The sequence below is a fragment of the Mandrillus leucophaeus genome, unplaced genomic scaffold (genome assembly GCF_000951045.1).
Source record: "Mandrillus leucophaeus isolate KB7577 unplaced genomic scaffold, Mleu.le_1.0 Scaffold884, whole genome shotgun sequence".
Taxonomy (NCBI): domain Eukaryota; kingdom Metazoa; phylum Chordata; class Mammalia; order Primates; family Cercopithecidae; genus Mandrillus; species Mandrillus leucophaeus.
The window spans coordinates 214,399-235,240 of NW_012109630.1; the positions used below are offsets into that span (position 1 = coordinate 214,399).

At 36.5% G+C, this 20,842-nt stretch overlaps 1 protein-coding gene across 1 annotated transcript in view; it reads right to left on the reverse strand.

The window, feature by feature from the left end:
- The window catches only part of DPYD (dihydropyrimidine dehydrogenase), a 903,050-nt gene that overhangs the window by 150,384 nt on the left and 731,824 nt on the right, over positions 1-20,842 (reverse strand). The window contains exon 19 of the mRNA XM_011969334.1: positions 19,844-19,986. Coding sequence (XP_011824724.1) covers positions 19,844-19,986 — 143 coding nt within the window. The remainder of the gene's footprint in view (positions 1-19,843; positions 19,987-20,842) is intronic.

Below are 20,842 nucleotides of genomic sequence, written 5' to 3' on the forward strand. Positions count from 1 at the left end.
GGCATACATACTTTCTTCCAGATACTGTATGAGGTGTTTGCATAGGGTTGTGAATCCTCACAACCATACTATGAGGTAGGTAGTATTATTATCTCCACCTTACAGATAACAGAATTGAAGTATAAAATGTTCATACATCTAGTAAGCCCAGGGTCATCTAGCTAATGAGCAACAGAGCTGGGATTTCAACCCAAACGATCTGATGCTTTCTCATTTGGGTTGAAGCATTCATGAATAAAATGGAGTTCTCAGCGACCTCCTGTTCTTACGTGGTGATTCTGAGACTGATATTACTACCTGCCCAGTAGCTTCTGGAAGAGGTCATCTGAGTCCTTGCCATATTACTTATGATTACAATAGGGTCTCTAGAGAGCTGAAGTCCACTTTCTTTCAAGAATGTGTGGTTGTTGAGGCATCTGATTCTCTACCTCCCAGGCTACTGAGATTGTATATTCAAAAGGAGACAATGAAAAAAAAACACACACTTAGTTGAACAAAAATCTCTCATACCTTTCCCTGTAGAGGAGGTTTATGAAAGGTCTACGTTATTTAACATTTAATTGAGGGCACTTGTAGTTTCATCCTTGAATCACTTTTACCCACTATCACACAGTGCATACCACATTCTTCCTGCACACAAACAGGCACGCCCATGCTTAGGCCCAGGACACTCATCATGTGACTGGCACTAAAATACAAACATTCCCATTCTGTGTGGTATAAGATACTGGTGACTGAAAGTGACTATACATGCTTTTTGCCTTTCTGTTGCTCTATTTAAAATAATCACTACAGACTCTCTTTCAACAAAAGGTCATTTGTGTCAATGGACAGAGCAGAGGATCAGATCACCTGCGGTAATTGCAAATTAATGCTCTCCTGGTAATGCATTAACTACACACTATTGATCTACAATTGAATCATAGAGGCTACTGATAAGTGATTTTTAGTTTCCTGCTTTTTTGTGTGTGCTTTTATTGCTTTTTCCATAATGCATTTTTCTTTCAATTGGAATTTCCTCTAATTGTCTCCATTTTTAATTTCCCACAGTGAGATGACTTCTAACTTGTAATTAGAATCTGTAAAAATTCATGTCCTTGTCTCAAAAGCCTTTCAGAAATCTACTGAACTGTAACTTTGATGCCATAAACCACATATATGATGCACAGATACATAGTTTTAGAAAGTCAAGCTTTTGAATGATTTTTTTATTAATACTCAGATAAAACAGAAATCCATTTGGTCCTCTATACAAACTAGCAATTTGTTAAGCAGTCTGCAGTAAAACATTCAAAAGTTTCCCCTAAAAGCATTTTACTTGGAGAACATTGATGACGTGTTTTTCTTTCCAAGAGCAAACTTTTAAAATATGAGTAAACAATTCCAGAGATAATTTTTTTAAAAAGTATATGAGAGAAGTGGGGCACAGTGGCTCATGCCTGTAATCCCAGTACTTTGGAAGGCCAAGACAGGCAAATTACTTAAGGTCAGGAGTTCGAGAACAGCCTGACCAACATGGTGAAACCCATATCTATTAAAAATAACAAAAATTATAGCCGGGTATGGTGGCGGGCACCTGTAGTCCCAGCTACTCAGGAGGCTGAGGCAGGATAATTGTTTGAACCTGGGAGGCAGAGGTTGCAGTGAGCCGAGATCACACCACACCACTCCAGCCTGGGCAACACAGCAAGATTCTGTCTCAAAAAACAAACAAACAAACAAAAACAAAAAACACCTTAATTGATAATAATTATTCTATCTGGTGGGAATGAACCCAAGTTTGTATTTCAGTGTTGTACTTGATCACGCTCCCTCGTCTAGACAGAGGTCATTCAGCCTAAATCGTGTTTCTGAACTGTGATCTAGAAATCACCTAAAATGAAGAGGTAGTCTGACAGTAATTTCCTTCACTACTATTTGTAAACTTTAAGCTTATCATTGTTTTTCTATATTTCTAAATAAGAGACATAGTTGTGATTTCTAATAAACGTATTTACAAAAGTGTTTTCAGGCCTGTAAGAACTCTGATATTTTACTGTAATATCTTTTACAATCATTATTTGCAGCTAGTCACAATTAAATATCACCAAAATAAATGTGTGCCCAAATTGTTTGCTTATTTTTTATTCCTCAGTAAATGATTATCTGTACCAAAAAAAAAAAAAGTAATAAATGTCATCTGCATGGCTAGAATTACCTAAGTCTGATACTCTTTCTTTTATCATTTTATAACTAGAAACACATACAATTAGAGTTGATATTCATTTTACAAGCAGTCTTAGGGCTGGACCAGAGTGCTGAAGGCTCCCTGATGTGCCAATCATTGTTGGATAATGAAAAGTGGGGAAGCACCAGGGTGGTTGGAGCAGGAGGGAGATACTCGGAGGACTGAGACTCTATATTAAATATCATTTCTGTCTTATTACAATTCAATGAGACAGGTAGTATAACTTCCATTTTATAGATAAATAAACCAAGGTTTACAGAGGTTAAATAATGAGCCCAAATTTATCCGCTAGTAAATGGTGAAAAAAGTATTATAAAACTTCAAAGCTCCTTCTCTTAACTACCATACTATACATGACAGTAGAACCACATCTGTATACATAATGATAGCACATAAATACTGTAAAGAATCTTCAAGCTTAGGATGAACTGAGATTTTTCAAAAATGTTAAAACTAACAACAGGGTTTCTTAATAGGTACAACATACATTAAAAGACTAGACTTCACTATGAAATAAATCCATGTAACAAAACTTTACTTGTAATCCTTAAATTTACACAAATATAAAAGTGAATGCATTAAGAATGAGGAAACTGAACATAGTGATTTATGAAGAAAAAACAAAAAAGGACCAAAAATACACTTGGTATTAGGTATATAGAGGTATAAGGTAGAACAATTCAGCTTTAATTTTATCTCACTAATGAAAGCTACCCCACTCGCCTTTATACAGAGGTTCTCAGAGCGTGGTTACATTTTTCGTCTAGAGCTGGAGTCATTCTCCAGTCTAGCTACTGTCTAACATTGTCTTCCTCCCTCTTCCTCTTTTCTGTTCTGCTTCAGCCTTTAAACATCCTAGATCAAACCCAAAAAGCCAATAAATAAATCCTCAAATTTTCTAATCTTGGAAGGTGGTTAGGAATGGGAACTTTTCAAATCTACTCCATAAACAATAAACTCAGAATAAATCAGAAGTACACCAACACAAGGAAAAAAGGAAAAGAAGAATAAAATAATGATATGCCAAATCGAAAGTGATGAGTGGACTTTCTGAGAAGAAGATAACATCAGAGGGTCTAGTTTGTTGTGAACACATTGAAAAGATGGTGACCAAACATGAGACTCACTGTAAATAGGCCTATATAAACACGAGTGTAGGTGTTAGGAGGATAAGAGATTTTAAAGTTTGGTTTGTTAGTACTGCAAAGAGAAACTGCCTTTTGAAAAGGCAAAGGTACATAAAAAAATTAAAGGTACCAGTCTGAAAATAGCCCAGAAAAGTCTAAATTTGTTTTGAACCCCTTAGAGGAAAGATAGTAATCATCAGGTAGAGAGAGAAGTCCCTTAAAAAGGAGAGTGGCCATAACCCATGAGCTTCATTTTTATAATAAGCTTATAATTCAGTGTCATTTAGAAAATGCAATGAAGAAAAGTTATAAAGAATTGGGACAGCACACACAAAGAAAAACAGTGGGGTACAAAACTGAATGTCGTGATTGGAAACTCTTAGGGAGGTAGATGCTTATGAGGGACCAACTGTGAAATGTATTTTTGTGGTCTGTATTTTCATTTTTTGTTGCAAGAGAAATACTTAGAGTGGCACAATCTATTCTCATCTGAATCCTTGGGAAAAATTTTAAATATATTAAGCACATGATAGAACTAAATGATTCTGGAAAGGGATCTGTGTAAGTCTGAGTTTTGGATTAATATTTAATAATGTTTTCCCTTGTATAGAAAGTTAATGACGATGTCCTACCATTAACAGAACATGTGCTTTAGAGACATGTTTCCTCTACAAGTGATGAATTTGAGTTGATAAAGGCACACTTTTGGGGCCTGTCACCCTTGAGAGTAGTAAAACATATTCATAAGCAGCTAACCAAGGGTGAAGGAGGCAATGAGTAGCCCTAGACAAGAGGAGAATTAAAATTTTGGAGGATAAAAACCATTAATGAAAAATGAACACGATGCCCTGGAAGTACAAAGTAGAAAGGGTCCACTGAGCATTCGCTCTGGGATCTGAGGAAAGTGACAGCAGGTGTGCTGTTGGCTTGTGAAAATGTAAAGACCTTGCCACTCTTTGGAGACACGTCACTCTCCAAGTGCAGAATAATATCTAAAATCATTATCATGACCTGAAGTACTCCACAAGATTCACCTCTGCCCATGTCTTTCACTTCATCTCCTATCATTCTCACCTCTGCTCAGTATGTCTTGCCATGCTTGAAATAGGCCATATTTGCTCACACCCTTGTATAACTACACCTTGATATTTATGCTGTTGCTCTTTCTCTGGCCAGGGGGACACTCTTCTCTCAGTTCTCTGAATGGCTCAATTATTTTATCATTGCTATGGTTTGAATGTCCCCTCCAAAATTCATGTTCAAATTCAATCTCCAATGTGGCAATATTGAGAGGTGGGGTCTTGGAGAGATGACTGGATCATGACAGCTCTGCCCTCATGAATGGACTATTCCATTCATAGATTAATGCACCATCATAGGAGTGGGATTCATGGCTTTATAAGAAGAGAAAGACAGACCTGAGCTAGCACATTAGCAAGCACAGGTCCCTCATCACGTGATGCCCTGCTCCACCTCGGGACTCTCCGGAGAGTCTCTGCCAGCAAGAAACTCACACCAGATGCAGCTCCTTGACCTTGGACTTCTCAGCATCCATAACTGTAAGAAATAAATTCCCTTTTTAAAAAACTTGCCCAGTTTTGAGTACTGTATTATAAGTAACAGAAAATGGACGAAGACATCAATCCTTTGAGGGAGCTTCTAGCACGCAAGCTTCCTAAGGGCAGGTCTCAGATGTCTGAGAACATCCTTGTATCCTTGATGCTTGAGCCCTGCCTGGGATAGAGTAGGGCTCATTAGGTGATAAAGATGTCATTTTGTGATAGTTCATTGAGGACATTATTTTCCTTTTGCTAGATACCACATTTCAAATGTTTAACTAAGATAAACTTTTTAAAGGAAGCTACACTGTTTATCTTACTGTCAATTAAATTCCTCGATGGTTTTTCCACAAAATCTTCTCTTTGCCATGGTTGTCTCTACTTCAGATGTATAGTTAAGTCTTTGTACCCAAGAATAGGACCTTACTTTTGTCAATAATTAACTGTATCTTCTCATATTAGATCAATCACACATACATCTCCTGATTTTTCTGAATCTACTTTGCTCTTTATTCCAATTTTACTCTTTATTCCAATTTTACTCTTTATTCCAAATGTACTCCAAATTTCATGTTATTCAAAAATGTGATCAAATAGATTTCTCTGCTTCCCCCAAGCAGAGCCCACTAGCCCCAGAGTTGTCAGTCTTCTAGAAATCTCAGCACCTGGAAAGAATGATCAGAATTCAAAATAATTTTGGAAACTGAAGAAGTCAGGCATAAACTACTTAATAAAGACAAAAGCAAATATCTCATTTAAAAATTATATGATTGGGTATAAACAAACTATTCACAGAGAGAGCTCAAGAACTGAGAATGAATCAGTGATTAATAAGTAAAAGAGCAAGCTTTCACATGTTTTTAATGTTGAATTCCTCTTTCATTTTGCTAGCACATTTCTTGAGTATAGTACAGGAAGGGTGGGGGACGTAGAGACAAATTATAGAATAGAAATCAGGTAACATGGTTTCTAGTCCTACTGGAAAGTCAACCGATAAACTCAAGGAAATTACAAACTGTGAATATGCAAATCTATAAATGGGGTTAAAAATACTTATTGATATACCCATAGCTTTCTAAGAATTAAATAAATTAACATATGGAAAAGGCTTTTTTGAAAAAATAGAAGATAATATTCATTAGATCATTAATACCCTTTATAATACATTTTGCTATGGTCTAAGAGCTCTCAAATTCCCTATGCAGTCTAGCATTTCTAGATGTCTAACTTAGTACCAGAGTCTGTAAAACATTGATGAAATTTTAAAACAAATATCAAATTATATACATCAAAATTAAGTGGCCTTTTCAAAATAATCACCTGGGAAGATGTTGGCACTGCTCAGAACAATTTTGGAACATTTCCCTGTAAACTAGTAATTAAAATCAATTTATGAACTAACAGAAAAAAAAAGACTCATGACTTTGGATACCTAATTCACTGAGCAACCAACTTTGATCATTCATCTTGGCTCTCTTTAGCTTTTTAAAATGGGAAATGAAATCCATTCCCAATGTATAAAAAGTAGTTACCACATTATCTCCCCAAATAACTATTTTTAATAGTCATTTGGATGAACAAGTTAAGCCATGGTTATTAAAAAATCAGATACTTGTCCAATCACAACTAGTTTCAAGTGACACTGATAAACCAGAAATAAAGGAAAGGAACAAAGATATTCAATGTTTAGAAAATAATATGTGAAATAAGAATATCTAAATAACTGAGATTTTCTTTTAAAATGAAGAATAAAAATAGTAGTTTAAGATTTTGGTCAAGCATATGAAGACTCTTTGAAAAAGAAGTCAGACCGTTATTTAGCCACATCTCTACATACAAATTCAAATAGGAACGGACAATATAAAGGATTTGTCAGGGACAATAAAAAAGTTAGGCAAGCACATTTATATAAGGTCAGGAATTTTCTGTAGCTATATGCCTGCAAACATCTTAGCTAACTCATGATTATTCTCTAACTTGAAATAGTCATTGTGCAATACTATATTTTTTTCTAAAGTAAGACTGTCTTTCAAAAATATTAGCTTGAGTTTCAATTAATTTCTCTTGAATCTAGATATTAATCTTTCTATCAAGTGGAGAACGTGTAGTCACTCAAAGACGTAGTTAAGTTTCAATTTAATTTATTCTCTTTGCTTATAAACAACATTTGTTGCACTAGAATCAAGATGCTTTTTAAAAATGAAAACCTCTTGAAAATAACCTTCCATTAAAGTAATTTAAAATAATGTGATAACTGACACAGCAATTAGAACATCATTGAAAGGATAAACTAAAAGCCTTTTTTTCTTATATATTATTGTGAGACTAGTGAGTTTCTATTTTTAAAAATATCTACTTACATATTGTTCTTAAAGTTGTAAGTGAAACATTCATTAAAGCCAGGACACAAGAAATCGCATAATGGAAAGAAAAAATATTTCCCTTTTAACCAGTTATGTGAAATAGTTCTGATGCCATTTCAAATAATTTTGAAAGTTGTCAACTATTTTTACTACCATTTATTGTCCTCTGGCCTGAAATTGAATGATTATGAAATAAAAAATTAGAAGTTATTGAATAAATATTTTCCATGTACCCAATGAAAATCTGTAATATAGGATGCAAAAGTTTTATCACCTAAAGACACCCGTCAGTAAAGTTGAAGCAGCGAAGTCTCTGTGTATATTATGACCAAGAGATAATATGGGTAATGCATCCATCTGCACTCATGTGGAAACAGTGTCATCGTGCTGCTTCAATTACTTCTTTTTCTCTAATTTTAATAAAATAATACATTTCCTGATCACATTAAAAAATTCCATTTAGCTTGAACTAGCTCTATCAGAGCAGCTTTGATTATTGTTAAAAATTGATTTGGTTATCTGAGTCCAGCGAGCGGCTGTCATGTGATCATGACTTTCCACAGCAAATGCCCACTATGCTTCATCTTTCTGTTATATTTCAGGATTTTCTATTAACCTTAGTGACAAACCCATAGAGAAAAAATAGAATTAAACACACACACACACACACACACACACACACACAACCTCAATGAAGGCTCAGGTCATAATTGTTTGTGAATTAACTGATGGTTTCCTATAATTTTTGACATTCTGAATCAAAGTCCTTAAGGTAATGAATTGTAATGGCAATATCATTAAACTAAATTATAGAAACCTATAGTCATTCAGTGAAAAAAGTCACATAGTACTTATATTTCTTATCTATAGAGGAAGGTGAACATTTTATAATGAAACCTATCACTGAAAGCAACTGACTCAGTCTGAGCTTTGGTTGTAATACAAATCTCTAAACAGTTTTTCAACAGAAATTGCAGTCTAGTACTTAAATACTAGAAACAGGATACAGGACTCATCGAGAAGATAAGATCTGGGACTAACAATAAAACCAAAACGTAAAAAAGCCAGTGTTAATTTATTAAAGTTCTCCCTTCAAACTGTTCTGAAGGTGAATTACTAGTTATTTATTTATTTTTCTCTTCATGAATAAATAATTGGCAGTCAGAAGCAAACTTCTCTTTTTCAGAGTAGCCCTCAAAAAGATTTCAAGACCTCAAGAGTTTATGAATAGTTTGAGAATATAATTTAACAGGAAGGTTTTTATAAATATCAGTACCTGAAATTTACTGATAATTTTCATCTGTCCTTTTCATATTTCCAATTTGCATATTCTAACTAATGAAAGCCTGTCAAATAAGATTAAAAAGTCAGGGATTTCAAAGACATTGAAGTTCACTTAAATAAATTAGAAGTCAGTTGGGTTGTCTGAAGAACTTATAAGAGCAGTTACCCAGTAATGCAAGCCTGTAATCGGTTTTCAATCTCATTTCTAGGCCACAGTGTTACATCTGGTTCTATTGTAATAGTCATTTTCACTCCAAAGTTGTACTAGGAAAATGATCTGGAGTACCCAGATTACTTTCTAGCTAATTCCTTAGTTTCTATATTCAGCATTCATTGAAACATTTCATCTATTTTACAATTATATAGATTTAAGTGCACCGCATGATGTTTTGTTATACCAATACACAGTCAAATGATCACTACAGTCAAGTCAATTAACACATCTCTCATTTCACACAGTAACTTTTCTTTTGGTGGTAAGAGTGTCTAAAACCTGCTCTCTTAGCAAATATCTAGTATATAATACAATATTATTAACTAGATTCCTTATGCTGTGCTTTCAATCTCCAGACTCACTCATCTGACATGACTGTAACTTTGTATCCTTGAACTGCGTCTCTTTGTAACCTTCCTACTTCATGCCGCCACATATGATAACCACAGTTCTGCTCTCTAAGTATTAAACTTTTTTTTTTAGATTCCACATATAAGAGAGATCATACAACATTTTCCTTTCTGTGTTTGGCTTATTTCATTTGGTATAGTATTCTCTAGTTTCATTTATTTTGACACAAATGGCAGGATCTTCTATTTGACAGCTGAACAAAACTTCATTGTGTATGTATACTACAATTTCTTTATCCATTCATCTACTGATAGACACTTTAGATTGCTTCCATACCTTGTCTATTGTGAATAATACTGCAAAGAATATGGGAGTACAGATATATGTATATATATATACACACACACACACACACACACAGTGCTGATTTCATTTCCTTTGGGGATTTACCCAGAAGAGGGATCACTAGGCCACATCGTAGTTCTATTTTTAATTTTTTGAGGAACCTCCATATTGTTTTCCATAATGGCTGAACCAATTTACATTTCCCCCAACAAAGAACAAAAGTTGCCCTTTCTTTATACTCTCATCAACACTTGTTATCTTTTATCTTGTTTGATAATAGTTATTCTAACAGGTGTAATTGTAGTTTTGATTTGCATTTTCCTGAAGATCAGTGATGTTAAGCATCTATTCAAATATCTGTGCCATTTATGTCTCCTTTGGTTCATTATTTACTCAGGTTCTTTACTCAAATATATTTACTCAAGTTCTTTACTCAAAGAATATTAACGTCTACACTCAGGAAACATAACTCTCATTCATTTTTCTATGATTTCACATTTTTTTCTTCAAAGATCCTGAGTAAAGCATTTTAAAATCATGTTATTTGTTTTTTTTGCTTTTGAATCGTGAGAGCTCCTTATCTATTTTAAATATTAACCCCTTAAAAGATATATGGCTTGAAAATATTTTCCCAAATCCATAGGAAGCCTTTTCATCTTATTGATTGTTTCCTTTTTTGTACAGAAGTTTTCAGTTTGATGTAGTCCTACTTGTTTATTTTTGCTTTTGTTGCAAGTCCTTTTGTGTCCTATTCAAAAAATCACAGCCAAGGCCAATGTCTAGGAGCTTTTCCCCTGTATTTTCTTTAGGAGTTTTATGATTTCAGGTCTTATGTTTAAGTCTTTAATTCATTCTGAGTTTGAGTTTCAGTTGAGCCCAGTATTACGCTGAAGCCAAACCCAGAAAAGGGTACTACAGGAAAAAAGAGTATAGGCGGTATCTCTGATAAACATGGGTGCAAAAATCTCCACCGAAATAATATTGAACTGGATTCAACAGCACATTAAAAGAATCATTCACCATGATCAAGTGACAGTCATCTTAGGGATGCGAGAACGATACAACCTATGCAAACCAACAAATACGGTAACACCACATTAACAGAATGAAGCACAAAAACCATATGATACTTTTAATAGATGCAGAAAAAGGATCGGACACAATTGAACATCCTTTCTTAATAAAAACTCTCAAAAAACTAGATATACAGGGAATGTACCTCAGCACACTAAAGGCCATATATCACAAGCATGCAGCTAACATCATACTCAATAGTGAAAAGTTGCTTTTCTTCTAATACCAAGAACAAGACAAGGATGCCTACTCTCCTCATTTTTACTCCACATAGTACTGGAAGTCCCAGCCAGACTAATTAGGAAAAAAAAGAAATAAAAGCATCCAAATCAGAAAGAAAAAGTTAAATAATCTCTGTAGATACCATGACATTATATGTAGGAAACTCTAACGTCTCCACCAAAAACCAAAACAGTCAGAATAAATGTATTCAATAAAGCTGCAGGATACAAAATTCACATGCAAAAATTAGTGGTGTTTCTATAAATTAACAAAAAATTACCCAAAAATGAAATCAAAAAATGAATCTCACTTATAGTAGCATAAAAATAAACACTTAGGGATAAATTTAACCAAGGAGGTGAAAGACCTGTACACTGAAAATTATAAAACATGGATTAAAGAAATTGAAGAAAGCACAAATAAGTGATAAGATATCCCATGTTCAAGAACTGAAAGAATTAATAGTGTTAAAATACCCATACTATCAAAAGCAATCGAAATATTCAATAAAATCTCTACAAACATTCCAATGGTATTTTTCATAAAAATAAAAAAAAATCACTGAAGCATTTTTTAAGGTAAGATGATTGGATGCTTTACCATGGAAATGTTAACATCTTGTCAAAGCACATTATAGAATAAGATCATAGAAATAAACAGTGCCACTGAGAAACGATACATTCTAAGAAAAGCAATAATTGGGCCAGGCATGGTGGCTTATGCCTGTAATCCCAACTCTTTGGGAGGTCGAGCGGGTGGATCACAAGGTCAGGAGATCGACACCATCCTGGCCGACATGGCGAAACCCCATCTCTACTAAAAATACAAAAATTAGCTGGGTGTGGTGGCACGCGCTTGTAATCCCAGCTGTACTCGGGAGGCTGAGGCAGGAGAATGGCTTGAACTTGGGACGCCGAGATTGCAGTGAGCCGAGATTGTGCCACTGCACTCCAGCTGGGGACAGAGCGAGATTCCATCTTAAAAAAAAAAAAAGAAGAGCAATAATTGCCCAACAAAATATAATCTGAAACCCTAAAAGACATTTCAGTCTATAAACTGTGAGGTGGACCCTATTTAGCTGAGGTGATTATTATGCATTGCATGCCTATATTAAAATATCTCATGTAACCTATAAATATGTACACGTACTACGTACCCACAACAATTTTAGTTTTAAAAAAGTGTATTTCCTTTACTGATCAATTACATTATACTAAAATATATTATGAAATAATTAGCGATAAATGCAACTTGGTTTTCTCAGCACTGCTTAAACGAGTAGTGAAGAAGAACTCAAACAATGGATTTTATAAATAAATTTCAGTGCATTTATAATATGGGATAATATGTGACCACTGAAGGTAGCACTGTATACAGCAGTATGTTGACTTGCAAAATGTATTTTGGTATATCAAGTAAGAATAAGGTTCAGTTTGATTATACATATGAAAATAAATAAATGAAATTAAAAATAAACTGTGAAGTGATACACAGTATTTTGTGAACTTACATTTAATTCCTTAATTAGCAAAAATTTAAGCAAGTGATGCTGTAACCTAGGTTTTTTCTTCAATAAAAATTTTCTAGGATTCACAATTATCAATTTTTTTTTTTTTTTTTTTGAGACGGAGTCTTGCTCTGTCGCCCAGGCTGGAGTGCAGTGGCGCGATCTCGGCTCACTGCAAGCTCCGCCTCCTGGGTTCATGCCATTCTCCCTGCCCTCAGCCTCTTGGTAGCTGGGACTACAGGCACCCGCCACCACGCCCGGCTAATTTTTTGTAATTTTAGTAGAGACGGGGTTTCACCGTGTTAGCCAGGATGGTCTCGATCTCCTGACCTCGTGATCCACCCACGTCAGTCTCCCAAAGCGCTGGGATTACAGACAACCATCAATTTTTAATAAAAATATTACCTTTACAATGAAGTCTGTTTTATCCCACAGCACTTATCATCTTACGTTAAATATCATAAGCTTATATTTACCATTTATTGTATATTTTTCTGTCTCTGCTCACAAGAGTGTAAGCCCAATAAGGTAACAGACTTTAGTTGTTTTTTTTTAATTCACAGAAATATTCCAAACTTCTACAATAATGCTAGGTATATAGTAGGGTCTCAATACATATTTATTAAAAAACGAATGCATGAATTATTCTCTGTGATGCATATAAAGCAATAAGGAAGGCATGCTCTATCACACTTATACAACTTATGAAAAAAATTAGCTTTCCATTCTTAAAATGTCATTACTCTTCTTAATGTCAGTCATATGGCTTAATTTACAAACACAGGTTCATTTGGAACAGATTTTGAAATTACTAATTTGAGTATAAATCTTTATTTTAGTAGGGAACTCACTTATCCACATAAGATTTTGAAATTACTACTTTGAGTGTAAACCTTAATTTTAGTAGTGCACTCACTTACCTACATAGTCTATATACATGATGGATAGTGTATGAGAAAAAGCAGAGTCAAAATATTTATTTATATTGCTATTTCTATACTTATTACAGGACTTCTATTTCTATACTCCAGTGTATCAGCACCATAACCCAGGTATTTAAATAAATTTCATTTGTCTGGTCATATCTGTTATAAAGAATTCATTTTGTTGGTACACAATTCACTTGAGAATAGAAATCATTAGAAAGGTGGATTTAATAAATATTGCAAAACCAGAAAACAGAACTGGGTTGGGCAATGACAGCCAATGAATAGATGATATGAGAGAAATGGGAGGATGACGATCGAGAGGCTAAGGGCTTTGAGCTATATGAAAAAGATTCGAACTAACTGCAAGAAAGAATTTGAGGCTGGGCGCGGTGGCTCATGCCTGTAATCCCAGCACTTTGGGAGGCCGAGGCGGGCAGATCACAAGGTCAGGAGATCAAGACCATCCTGGCTAACACGGTGAAACCTTGTCTCTACTAAAAATACAAAAACAAACAAACAAACAAACAAAACTAGCCAGGCGTGATGGTGGGCACTTGTGGTCCCAGCTACTCGGGAGGCTGAGGCAGGAGAATGGTGTGAACCTGGGAGGCGGAGCTTGCAGTGAGCTGAGATTGCGCCACCGCACTCCAGCCTGGGTGACAGTGCCAGACTCTGTCTCAAAACAAACAACCAACCAACCAACAAACAAAAACAAAAACAAAACCCAAAGAATTTGATGGGAAGTTAAAAAAAACATAGACGAATAAAAACAAATACTGACTAGTACCTAAGCCCCAGCAGACATTAAGCACTGTGTATTTGGAGTAAGCCCAACTGCAGAGTTATATTAATTTCTGTAATAATATTCAACAGCTTAAAGGTATACTGAATGAAAGGTTAGGTTAACCCAAGATTAGGGAGTGGAATGAAGTGAAATTCAGTTAGAAGGGAAGAAAGATGGAAATACATATTCTCTACCCTCCATTGTACTACTAAACTAAAACAATAAATTCAAATATTTCCCACCTTATGACCATTCTAAGTATATATATCTTAATACTGATTTTAGTTCATATTTTAGCTAATATTGGTTAAAAAACATGTTCTGGCTGAGTTAAAAATCTGACCTAAGCTAATGGCAGAGCTGATAAATAATCTTTAAATTTCTACAGATTTGATTGCCAGTTCTCCAGGCAATAAATTCTCTTAGGTGTTTTTTAGTTGAAAATGTCTTGATTTCCTCTTCATTTCTGAAGCAAAAGCCTATGTGTGAAACTTTACATTTTTAACAAAATCATTTGGGAACCAATATTTTAATAGCTGGAAAGTCTCTGGGCTATTCCCAGCTAGAGCTAAAGAGGTAATGATTTTTTTATACCATGTGAATCCTTTTATCCCCTCTTCACAATTCTGGTAAAAACAGAACAAAACAAAACAAAACACCCATAACCAAGCACATTCATTTAACCAATTCATTCAACCAAAATTTACCATGCTTCTGCTACACACCAAGCAGTCAATATATGGGGTAACCAATGGCTTATGATGGGGCCTGGCATAAAAAGATAAATTTAGGCAAACAGATATCCTCTCTTAGCAGTCTGAGCCATACCCAAAAGAATATAAACCATTCCATTATAAAGACACACGCATACGTATGTTCACTGCAGCACTATTCACAATAGCAAAGACACGGAAGCAACCTAAATGCTCATCAATGATAGACGGGATAAAGAAAATGTGGTACATGTACACCATGGAATACTATTCAGCCATAAAAAACAATGAGATCGTGTCATTTGCAGGAGCGAGCTGGAGGCCGTTATCCTTAGCAAAGTTATACAGGAACAGACAACCAAATGCTGCATGTTCTCACTTAGAAGTGGAAGCTAAATGATGAGAACACATGAACACATAGAGGGGAATGACATACTGGGGCCTATCAGAGGGTGAAGGATGGAAGGAGGGAGAGGATCAAGAAAAATAACTAATGGGTACTAGGCTTAATACTTGGGTGATAAAATAATCTCTACAACAAATCCCATGATACAAGTTTACCTATGTAGCAAACCTGCCCACATACCCCGAACTTAAAATAAAAGTTAAAAAAAAGAAATCCAAGTCAACAGACAGTAAGCTAGTGAGACACGTCATGGAGAAATGAGAGCTAAAAGGCTACAATGTGGAGTGGGTCAAAGGGTCATGACAGCTATGTGAAAGAAGTTCAGAGGAGGCAAGAGTAAGTCATGGAGAGAACAAGAGTGGACAGAATTTAAGTTTCTTCTGAAGAAGAAATAACATGGACCACAAAAGAGAGACGGCAAAGGTCTTGCCCCAGAACTGTCCCACTGGTTCTTGCAGTTCCAGTTCCAGGGAACTTTCATGTACAGAATACAACAGGCTTCATGTGCATAGTCAGTGAGTTTCTGATTTTCCATCTAAGGGGAGCCTAAGCAGAAGCTGACATTTGAATAATTATCTCACCATTCATTTCTGTGAGGACACATGGTACTCTATTGTAAATTTACATACAAGGCTCTGCATCCTGAGTACACATCCACACGCAGGACATATAACTCTCCTTTAGTTTTCTATGATTTCACATTTCTTCTCTTCACAGAATCTTGACTCTAAGAGGTAAGCTACAGCCTGAACATGTAAGCTTTGAGTGGGCATGGAAGACTTGTGTATTACTAATATTTCCGTCTTACAGATTCTGTGAGGGAAGACAGGCCATGTGTCCAGTTGGAAGAGTATTTGTTTTGTGGCTGTGAAACTCTAGATGGGAATTCTGGCTCCATTGCTAGTCATGCGACTATAGTCTGTTCTCATGCTGCTAAATAAAGACATACCCGAGACTGGGTAATTTATAAAGGAAAGAGGTCTAATTGACTCACAGTTCCACATGGCTGGGGAGGCCCCACAATAGCGTGGAAGACAAACGGGGAGCAAAGTCTCGTCTTACATGGTGGCAGGCAAGAGAGCATGCGCAGGGAAACTCCCCTTTATAAAACCATCAGATCTTATGAGACTTATTCACTATCAGGGAAGCACATGAAAGACCTGCCCCCATGATTCAACTGCCTCCCACCAGGTCCCTCCCACAACATGTGGGGATTATTACAATTCAAGGTTAGATTTGGGTGGGAACACAGAGCCAAGCCACATCCACCACTTTTATCCACCAATCCTTAGTTGATGTCAATTAAAAAATACAGATTTGAAAACTTCACTCTCAAGTAGGTTGTGGAAATACTGTATGTAGCAGCAGTTACTAGCAGCACGTGGTAGACAGCCAATAATCTTTACTTCCATGCATGACTTGCTCATGGTCACACCTGAGCATGAGCAAGAGTCTCTTCTGAAACCCACTCATAACTCAATTGTATCCTTCAGCCCAAGCATTTCTACATGTTCATGAAAATAAATTCAGGTGATATGCAAGCCTGGATACTCTCATCTTCCAGATTCTTTTTGAAGACACTGCTCCATATTCTTCCTTCCTTCTTGATATCTTAAGGTGCCTTCTTTTATCATTTCCTTTCTTCTGAAAAAGCTTCCTTTAGCCATTCTTTCAGTTAAGGATTCCTGGCAATACATGCTGTTAGTTTTTCTTCAGCTGGGAATGTCTTGATTTCTCGTTCATTTCTGAAGGATACAGGATTTTGAGTTGACAGTTCTTGTTTTAGCATTTGAAAAATGTCCCGCTTCCTTCCAGACTCCATGGCTTGTGATGAGAAATCCACTGTCATTAGAATTGTTTGTCACCAATAAGTAAGGTGTCATTTTTTTCTTGCTGCTGTCGAGGTTTTATCTTTTTCCTCAGTTTTCAGAAATTTGACTATGATGGATTTTGGTATGGATTTCTCTGAAGCTGCCCTCTTTGGAAGTTTACCTTAACTTCTTGAATCTGCAGATTTATGTCTTTTGCAAAAATTGGAATATTTTCAGCCATTTTTTTTTCCTCTCCTACTTTTTTCACCTCTCCTCTGGGACTCTAAGGACATAAATGTTACATCTTTTGTTATAGTCCCACAGTTCCCTGAGGGCTGTTTTCATTCTTTTCTTCGGTCTTTTTTTTCTCTGTTTTTCATATTGGTCAATTTCTATTGCTCTGTCTTCTAGTTCCCTGATTCCTGATTCTTTCTTTCTTTTTTTTTGAGACGGAGTCTCGCTCTGTCGCCCAGGCTGGAGTGCAGTGGCCGGATCTCAGCTCACTGCAAGCTCCGCTTCCCGGGTTCACGCCATTCTCCTGCCTCAGCCTCCCGAGTAGCTGGGACTATAGGTGCCCATCACCACGCCCGGCTAATTTTTTTTTTTTTTGTATTTTTTTTTTTTTAGTAGAGATGGGGTTTCACCGTGTTAGCCAGGATGGTCTCCATCTCCTGACCTCGTGATCCGCCCGCCTCAGCCTCCCAAAGTGCTGGGATTACAGGTGTGAGCCACCGCACCCAGCCCCCTGATTCTTTCTTATGTTCTCTCATTTTACTATTGAACACATCAGTTGAGTTTTGTATTTAAGTGACTGCAGTTTTAAGTCCAAAATTTCCATCTTTATATCTTCTACTACTTTGATGAGACTTTCTGTTGTTTCATTTGTTTCAGTCACACTTGTAGTTGCTTAATGCAATTTTAAAATGGAGGCTTTAAGATTTCTGCCAGATAATTATAGTATCTCTGTTATGTTAATGTGGGCATCTATCAATTCTTTTTTAAGATCCAGCTTGAGGTTTTCCTGGGTCTTGGTATGATGAGTAATTTTTAATTGAAATCTTGACAATTTTGGTATAATATTAAGAGACTCTTGATCTTAAACTTTCTGCTTCTGCTAGCCTTCCTTGGTGTCAGTTTGGCAGGGGAAGTGGAGAACGCCACCTCCTTAATACCAGACAGAAGCCTAGGTATCTTACTTGGCTTTCTTGGACACCCGAGGGGCATGGCTTCTGGTTACTGCTGGAAGGAGGTGAGAATTCTGGCTCTCCAGTAAGCCTGCACTGATACACCCCTGGCTGAGAGGTGCAGGCACGCCTTGTTGCTGCTCCCTAGTTGGCCTTCACTGACACCGTAAGAAGGAGGAAAGGAGAGTGGCCTTATTACCACATGGTGATGATGAAGGTCCCCAGTCTCTACTAGACCTCCTCTACTACTACTGCAGAAGGGAGGAGGAGGGACACCTCATTACTCTCAGGTGAGGGTAGAAGTCCAGGCTTCTGACATGGGATGGGGGTGACGGCTCATTTTTTCCCCAGTGGGGATGTGAGACTGCTTGGCAAGGGTGGACATCTAAGATCCCTACTTGTCCTTTGCTTGCATGGATAGGTGTAGGGATGGAATATTTATCTGTGGTGTTGGGTGAAGTAGAGGATTTATGTCTAAAAGTTTTCTCTCTTGCTAGGCTGCCCCTTTCCTGGCTCTTTGGTTAGAGAAAGCAGGCTTTTTGTCTATGCCTCTTGTTGTTTCTGGGTTGTTGGGCTTCTTTGGCTCTAAGTGTGAGATATGTGATGAAAAAAATCCCAGGTAACCCACCACTGTGTTGTTTCTTGGGTCTTGAGATCCCTAGCCAATCTGCCTTCTCTCCACCTTTCAGTCTTCTTATATGAGTTTTATATATAAGGGTCTTTAGTTGTATAGTGTGAGAGGCATAGAGAAAAGTAAATCTATTCCATCTTCTTGGAAGCAAAAGTCTGCCTCCGTTAGCTTTCTAATACATAGTATTTCCACCTTAGATTGTAGGTATTTCATAGGACAATGTTAATTCTGATTGTCAAATTAGCAACATGAACTCTTTACACTCAACCCTTTTGCCAGAGAATATGTGATGCTAAACTTTCTGCTTTCCAATTACCATCAATGCTAAGTAGTGAGAAGTCATTATTAATGGAGTATTACCAGAGAGTTCACAGTCTAGTCATATAAAAAGTTTTGTCCGTAGGTCAATTCAGACTACAAAACCTGAATGAGAAATTCTTATGCTAAAATGTGCTGATAGTACTAAGCCCATGTTGAGCAACATTATTTTTAAAAAGAATATGAATAATTTTTAAAGTCTAATTTTCATTATTTTAGGGGTGTTATTAAGAGTACAATTCACTACATCTCACAGCATCCCTTTAAGAGGACAAGGGAAGAAATTCTCTCACCTTTGTACTATAAGAAGCTGAACAACCAATTTATTTTATATTTTAAAAGTTATAAAGCCAATAATTTCCTTCTTTGGCAATGGTTCCTGGATCCTTCAGGAACCTTAGGATCAAATTTGGTAATGACATAGATTTTCATACCCTTGATTTCATTTTGTTTTTCAATTGAGATTTTACTTTTACCCAGATTTCCTCATGTGTTGTTTTTCCAGTAGGACAGTATGCATTTGGGTACCTGATCTCATTTATTTCAGAAACACATGGGTGAATAAATACATTAGAAAAACACAGTGGGTTCATAAGCCCTCAAAGGACAGGAAACAAACCTCAGGTCTCTCCTTAACTCATCAGAGAAACTTAATACATGCTGCCATTTTGATCCCAAATGTCCTCCTTTTCAAGAGGCCCAAAAAAGAATCTATTTTTTTTTTTTGTCACATAACTTACATTGTATTTGTGAGATGGAGACTTTTAAAAGGGACAGACAAACACAGTGATTACCTGGAGGACTGAAGCACCACTATGGAGAAACTGAAGACCACTTTCAGCAGAGTCAATTCCACCAGTAGCCAAAATGGGAAATCCAGGCAGAGCACGAGCAATGGAGGTCACAGCTCTCAAAGCAATAGGTCTGATTGCTGTCCCTACACAAAGTCAGAATAATCAATGGTTAGCACACTGACCACTTGAGTATACTGTCTTATATTACTTCTATTACTATCATGTGATGACGGTGTCATACCGGACAAATTTCAAAGTACTTTATCTCTGTTTAAGATGTGTACATATGTAGTATATAAATGCTATGTTTTAAGGCATGTTAATTTGTCAATGGATTTTTTTTTTAATTTTAAGGACTTTGATACTAATATTGAATTTAGATATGTTATACAAGTAGGTGTAGCAAACACAGATTTCTCTATGCACGCACATTACATGCATATTACATTTTGATATACAGTAATGTGTAAAAGACTGCATAGAACATTTGAGCATCGGTGGCTCACGCCTGTAATCCCAGCACTCTGGGAGGCCAAGGTGGGTGGATCACCTGAGGTCAGGAGTTTGAGACCAGCCTGGCCAACATGGCGAAATCCCATCGCTACTAAAAATACAAAAACAAAAATTAGCCAGGCGTGGTGGCAGGCGCCTGTAATCCCAGCTAGTTGGGAGGCTGAGGCAGGAGAATTGCTTGAATCCAGGAGGCAGAGGTTGCAGTGAGCCGAGATCACACCACTGCACTCCAGCCTGGGTGACAGAGTGAGATTGTCTCAAAAACAAACAAACAAAAAACAACAAGGAACAGCAGATTTTGAAAAGAAAAACAATCACATATAGCGCATCAATAGACATACAGTCATGTTATGTTTCTGCAGAGTACTAAGCAGCTGTTGTGAACATAGACTCTGTTAAAAAAGGCAAGGTGCCGATGAACTTACAGATTCCATGTTGCTTTTTATATGTACTTCCCACAATTTGAAAAAAAAATTGGGAGTCTAA